This window comes from Plectropomus leopardus, chromosome 7, assembly GCF_026936395.1.
Source record: "Plectropomus leopardus strain MGB_pleo_1.0 chromosome 7, ASM2693639v1, whole genome shotgun sequence".
Taxonomy (NCBI): domain Eukaryota; kingdom Metazoa; phylum Chordata; class Actinopteri; order Perciformes; family Serranidae; genus Plectropomus; species Plectropomus leopardus.
The window spans coordinates 4,662,572-4,669,641 of record NC_142182.1 but is presented as its reverse complement, the minus strand read 5'-3'; the positions used below and the strand labels follow the sequence as shown (position 1 = coordinate 4,669,641).

Genomic DNA, 7,070 nt, shown 5'->3' with positions numbered 1-7,070 from the left:
ATACCCCAAAACTACTAAAAAAAAAACCAAACAACTAAATAAGTAAACAAGTAAATGACCTTGAAAAACAATTTTTAAAATTATTTTAAATATGTAATTATGATAGGTATGTGGTATTTTCCCATAACCTTTCAAAAATATTTTTCTAAATCTATTAATTTTTATGAAATTTGTGAAACATTTCTTGTCAAGTTGCTCTTTGCCTTTTTTTCCCTCCATGATCTGAAAGAAATGTCATCAATGTGCTCCAAATTTAAAGGGTTAAATAGTTGTTAAAGGTGTTTGAAAGCAGCACAAGAAAAGTGATGTCACTCCAGGTTGGATTTTTTATGTCATGTTTCATGTTTTTGTTTAAGTGACTGATGGGAGCAGCAGTTTTTGAAAAAGCTCCAGTATTGAGTGAGACGGAGACGAAACAGGCTGCAGTGTGACCAGTTGGGACAGCCGTCGCTTAGCGCTTGTTTCTGCGGCTGACAGGCTGAGATTGTTCGTGTCTGATAACAATATGGAAATGATCCCTGCAGAGACAAATGTTTAGTTAAAATCCTCTTTGTTTAACCAGAAACACTATTGGCAAACCCACCAGACTAAATTTAAAAAATGAATATTTTTTTCAGTGAATAGAGCCAGCATGTTTTGTTTTTTTTTTGTTGTTGTTGTTTTTTGTTTTTTTTTAAAAAGTTTTTTACATCTAACTGTGTGAATTAGGGGTTTATTTTACCAAAACCAGAGTTGGTGATTGTTGGAATAATGGAAAGATGATCCTCGATGGCTTGTCTGAGTTTTATTTTGTTTCTGTTGACTTTAAATGAAATGTTTTAAAATAATAAACTTGATGTTTTACCTTAAAAATGATCTTTATCACATCAGTAGATGATACAGTGAGCTGTGACACTCAATTGGAAATTTAAAAAAAAATGGGTAATCTGTTGATGACTTATTTGAATCATCACTCAAGTTCCCTCTAAACTGACCATTTTGTGAATTAAATGGAATAATTTCTCTCAGTGATCATGTAATGTTAATAATAATGAACACAAATCCTTTTTGACAGTTGTATGATGTCAAAGATGACAGTTTTTTAATGACTTTAAGTTCCCCGAAGGCTTTATATAGCATTAACACTGGGATAACAGCCCTGTTGAAAACATTCATTTCAGTTTTAAAAGTGTCTCCTGCAGTATAGATGGACAAAACTTTCCAGCAGCTGCCCTTTGAAAATGTCCACGTCTAATACTTGCATGTTAGTTTTGTTTTATTTGCTAATGAATCACCGTCTGCTGAGAGAGAAACACAGAAAAGAGCAACTTCTGAGTTTATCCACTGAAAGCCCCGAACCCCTAATGTAAGCAGGAGCCAGCTGTGCGCACTTGTAAAGTTGTTATAATCCTCCTTTGACCTATAAACAGGAAAATACATAATATAAAGCATCATGCTCACATCTACAAATAATACACTGTCCATGTTGTCCTTGTAAGGCAATACAGTCCTAAGTGCCTGCCTGCAGCTTCTCTGTGGACAATTAAAACGGCGTGTTTCATTTAGTTACAAACAGAGCAAAATCTACAAAATGCAATATAATTATATAAGAAGCAGAATCACCATCGCTTAGATATGGCTCTTTCTGAGTGACTTAAAGGTTTTTGTATCAATCAGGGTTTTTTATGTGTGATGTAACTGCGTTTTTCGACATTATAATAACTTGTCAGGGATTTATTTGGTATGTATACACATCTTAAAATCTGTAGATTCAGGCCCACATTCTCTCTGATAACTGATACTGGATTTAGAAAGGTGGGATGAAATAATAAGAACAGATGAGCTGCAATCAACAAATATTTTGACTTTCAAGAAGCTTGTCCAGTTTGTTTTTTAAAAAAAACTTCAGCTCTGATTCTGAGTTTGGCTTTGTACGGTTGTTAATGTTGCGTCCTTCTGTCGGCTGCTAAAATGATGTGAGACAGAAAAAAAGTAGTGATGTGCGTTATTGAACTGCTGGTGTTGAGTATTAGTGTCACACAGGTATTACACAGCTGTTATGATTAGTGACATTAGCTCAGAGACAGCCTCACTCATTAAAAGTTAGAAGCAGTTGCCTAAAGGGCCCCTGGTCTCTGAGGGCCCCTTAGAAAAGACTTTTTTTAAATGGACAAGAGGTGATAATGAAATAAAAATGTAACTTCCTAAAAAACTGATAACAGTGACTAAACAATAAGCTCAGAGATGGGTGAAATGGGTATTTGGGGTAACCTAAGACCTCTATGAAATAAGTCTCAGACAAATACTGTGATGGTCCCACTCTTGTCTTGACGTGCTTATTTGAAAACTGATGGTGTCTTGTCTTATTACTATTATTAATATTATTATTATTATTAGTAGTAGTAGTAGTAGTTATATTTTGTACTTGAACTATATAGAAAATATTTTAAATTTAAATTTTAAAAAAATTACACTAGTATTACAAAACAAGAACTTTATCAGGAGGCACTTTGCTTATTTTTCCGATCTTTCACCCAGAAGTCATGACTTTCATTAGCAGAGCTCTGCTCACTGAGGTCATGTCTTTGAGATTGATTGATTGATTTAATAATTGCTTTTTTAGTCTAATTCATCTCATTTATGCCTTAAAATGTGACTGATTATTTAATGAATGAAATAGTTATACAGTCAACTGAAATATAATAATAATAATAATAATAACAATAACAATAATAATAATAATAATAATAATAATAATAATAATAATAATAATAATAATAATAATATTGATCAAGCACAATTCGTGCATAAATTGCTTCACAAAGTCCTGAACAAACATTTGTGATAGAAAACAGATTACACAAAAATACATATAACAATAACAATAACAATAATAATAATAATAATGTCTGCTGAGCATGTCTGCCTTTAAACCAGCTGTAGTATTCCTGGTGTTACTGTGATAATATCTTGTCAGTCATCCATCTTTTCCTGCGTTCTCAGATGTCTGAATAAAGCTCTGTGCTGTGGGCCTGACACGAGTTAAAAGAAATTGTTGGAGTTATTTTCCCTTTTATACACTTTGTTTTGATTTGAGCGAGCCCTCAGCAACTCCCAGAAAGGACCCGGCAATGTTTGCTTGTTCTCTCTGTGTGAGCAACTCTCAGCGTCAGGGGTGGACGTGATATTTCAAACAGCACATCAGTGCGTTTATGTATTGGGTGCCCGGAAATTTTTCCAAATAAACACAGCTTGATTCAACCTGGGTGGGCAGACTTATCAAGCGACTAATTCTATAAACAGATGAGGGAATAACCCGGCACCTCATTGGTTGTTGGGCCGAGGGGGGAACATGAGGGAGTTTCAGCGCAATGAAATTTTAATTAATGTGGGTGGGCTGAGAACACCACTGACTGTTTATGATGGACAATTTATTTCCCAGTGCAAAGTCAACATAACACAGCAAACGTACAACAATTATTAACATTTCTGGGGCCCTCATGAGGCTGGGGAGTCAGTCAGTGGTGGAGAGGAGCTCCGGGAGCAGGCTCAACTTTCCCCGGGACACACCGCAGCTTCGCCGGCGTCATGACTCTCTACCACGGCCGTCTGCCGTCTCTGGGAGTGCCCTCTTCGGCTCTCAGCCTCTCCGGCCCCCCGCTCATCTACTTGTACGGAGGGGACAGCGGAGGGGTCGTGCCCGCCGCCCTGAGCTTCGTGCCTGCCCGCCAGGAGCCTCCGCAGAAGCCGCCCTACAGCTACATCGCGCTCATCGCCATGGCCATCAAGAGCGCACCGGAGCAGCGCGCAACGCTCAGCGGCATCTACCAGTTTATCATGGACCGGTTCCCGTTTTATCACGACAACAAGCAGGGCTGGCAGAACTCCATCCGCCACAACCTCTCCCTGAATGACTGCTTCATCAAGGTGCCCAGAGAGAAGGGGCGGCCCGGCAAAGGCAGCTACTGGACGCTGGACACCAAGTGCCTGGATATGTTTGAGAACGGCAACTACCGCCGGAGGAAGAGGAAGGCTAAGAGCCAGCAGGAGGCTCTGGACGTCAAAACCGGTGGACACAAGCGCGCAAAGGTCCCGGGAACATCAAGGGACGCCCAGGCATCTCTGAAACACCAGACCGACTCGGGGACAGCAGCGAGGCCGGATGAGCAGAGGATGGAGACACCACCGGAAACAAAAGCGGTTCTGGTCGAGTTTAACCACGCTGAACAGCCACAAAGTCCCCCCATACAGAGACCTAAAGTGTCCTCTAACCAAGACACCCTTGCATCCAGGAGGCTTGACGCACCCCATCCTGAGACATGTCCCGCTCCGAGACTCGCTCCGCTGTGGATGGACGGTGTTCCGGGCGCGTCCCTCCGCCGGGAGCCAGAGGAGAGAAGATCAGCGTTCAGCGCAAGAGACAAAGACAGAGGTCCACTCTGCGCCGTCAGTTGCACAGGAAACACAAACTTGGCCGCATTTGCGCAGGACAGGCCGAAAGGAAATGCAGCGAGCAGGGACAAATTGAAAGGTTTTAGCATCGAGAGCATCTTATCGAAAAGTGAGGACGAAATGCGCAGCAGCATGCTCGGGCTACCTGCGGAGACATGCGCAGAGCGCAGGAGTCCCGCGTTCAGTTCGTCTGTGATCTTTGGTGCTCGACCGCATCAGCTGTACCAGATGGGATTCCCCCTCTGCTCTTACCTGTCACTCACCTGCCCCGACAAAGTACTGCATTTTAAATGAGTACAACTATGATTTTAGACTTCAATACGTTTCACGCACGTTTGATGCGTAAAAGTGTAAACTTTAGCTTTGCATGATGAGTTACTATGAGACAGCTCAATGTTCTGCTCTTTTTTAGGATCTCTGGCATCCTCTTCATCTACAGAAATGTTCAGACAATGACGAAGAGCAGCAGCGAGGTTTTTACATTCATTTTTACGCATGCGTAATTGTCAGTGGTTATTTTCGCCAATCTGTTGCTCCTAAAAGTCTATAATTTAACGCTTAATGCAACACAAACATGAAAGTATATAGGCTGAGGATGTGTCATTGTCCTATGGGAAAGCTCACATATACAGCATTTCTCTATTCATTCATGGTGATGAAAACCTTTGGAGTAAAAATGTTTTCCAGTAATTCAGCAAAGACTTGACTGATATGTCACAGTTGCTGGAGATATAGCACATTATGAGAATAAAGTTTAGCACTCAATCGTGTAACCAAATGCTATTTCACGCTCCATTCTGTTCTATGTGCAAAATAAAGTTTAGTTTGGTAATAAAAGTGGAAGCATGATTTATTTAAGACTTTGAGTTTAATTAGAATTACTGTTTGAGAGTCCTCTTGAGATTGATCTCCCTTTTTGTGGTTAAAAGTTAGATTTTATGTAAAAGAAACCGAAAACAGACATATTTCAGAATTTTCTTTTCAGTTCTGACATTGAAAAAAACTAATGTTTGGTGAGGATTGTTTTGGATCACCTGTAGATGACTGAGCAGTGTTTAGCTTTGCTGGCCTGCATCCTAATTGCATTAAATATACATTATTTATCCAAGTGATTAGACAAAGACATCAGGAGTAATCCGTCATGTTAACATTATCTTCCCTCTTTTCTGTCAACTTTAATAATAGGAGTTATCAACAAGGAAACAGAGACAAGGATTAGACACAAAGTCAGTGCCAGCTAACATTCAGTTAACAGGACTCTAAAAACTGATGACAGTTAAACAGAAAAAAAGGTCTTATAACTCCACTGTAAGGAAGAATTGTACTGCATTCAAGTATAAAATGTCTCATAAAATGTCTGAAAAGTTTGATCCTGAAAACTTTGTTGGATGCACAGCTCTGTGATGCCAGCCACTTCTGAAGATGATTTACAAAATATAAAAAAGTCTTCTCTTTCACCCACTTACAGTTTTCAGTGTTGTCATTCTCTTGTGTCTGAGACAGTAGTTCTTGAGCTGAGCTGTAATCTTTTCTCTTTTTAAACCATTGATAGATTTCGAGATTTGGATTTGTAACAGCATTTAGTCATCACTGTTGACCCCTCAGAAAATGAGATGTCACTGTGTTTAAATCCTCATATAGCAAACTCAAGGCCGTAGTTCTGGTTTCTGGGGCTTCCGAAAACTCCAAAAAAAAAAAGAAAATCTTAATTGGAAAAAATACTATTTACATTTATTATTACATTATTTTATATCATTAATTCTAAGCAAGTACATCTTTACAGTATAGTATACAGATATGCAATTAATCAAAGCCACCACTGTCCACATTAATTACACAAGTAACATAAATGACTTTCTGCGGACTATCTGACAAATATAACGCGGTAAAGACCTTTCAGAATTACCACGTGTTAATCAATTAGTCATGCTGTGTTACTTTGAATTCACAAAGACAACTTTGTTTTGCCTGCAAGGAAATGCATGTAAGTGTTTAGTAAGTACTGCATATATACCTGGATAAATAACATGTGCATTTTAGTGCACAAGTTGTGTGGGAGTTTGTAAAGGAGTGTTTACATACAGTTTTTTTCAGTTGTTAAAAGTTCCTCCAATCAATCAATACGTTTTCTGTTTTCTGTGGAGGCAAAATTTTTTCACAGATTCAAGGTTACACAGCATGACTAATTTCCTTTATTCATAAGCTAAATACACTTGAGAGATTCACGACTTTTATTCGCCATTTGCTCAGGTACATGTGTACAAGGCCACTGAAATTCTTGTGCAGAATTATTAGTTGCTGGGTCAATGTGGGACTAACTGCAGGTTACTGGGATATGATAGCTAAAGCATTTGTTTATTTAGATTTTTTTATCAGCAAGTTTGGGAGGAATTTTTGAGCAATATTCAGTGGGGATGTATCCCTCCAAATATATATTATAACTACTGCCTCAGTGATATTTACAGTGTAGTTATGATGGTAATTATATCAGTAACAGTAATCTTTGAATATTTTCAATATGAAGTTCAGGAATTTCCATAAATAACCGGTTTAATGTCAGTAGATTTAACAATAAATGTGATCAATCAAATTGTATTGTACGCATCATTCTGAGAGCGACTACACAAATAAATTAAGCT

The 7,070-nt window shown here is 38.7% G+C and overlaps 1 protein-coding gene across 1 annotated transcript; it reads left to right on the top strand.

The window, feature by feature from the left end:
- The first annotated feature begins 3,369 nt into the window (after positions 1 to 3,369).
- Positions 3,370 to 5,886, top strand: foxl1 (forkhead box L1). Its single transcript, XM_042496779.2, has one exon. The coding sequence runs from the start codon at positions 3,568 to 3,570 to the stop codon at positions 4,723 to 4,725; it is 1,158 nt and encodes a 385-aa protein (XP_042352713.2). The 5' UTR covers positions 3,370 to 3,567; the 3' UTR covers positions 4,726 to 5,886.
- The last annotated feature ends 1,184 nt before the right edge of the window (positions 5,887 to 7,070 follow it).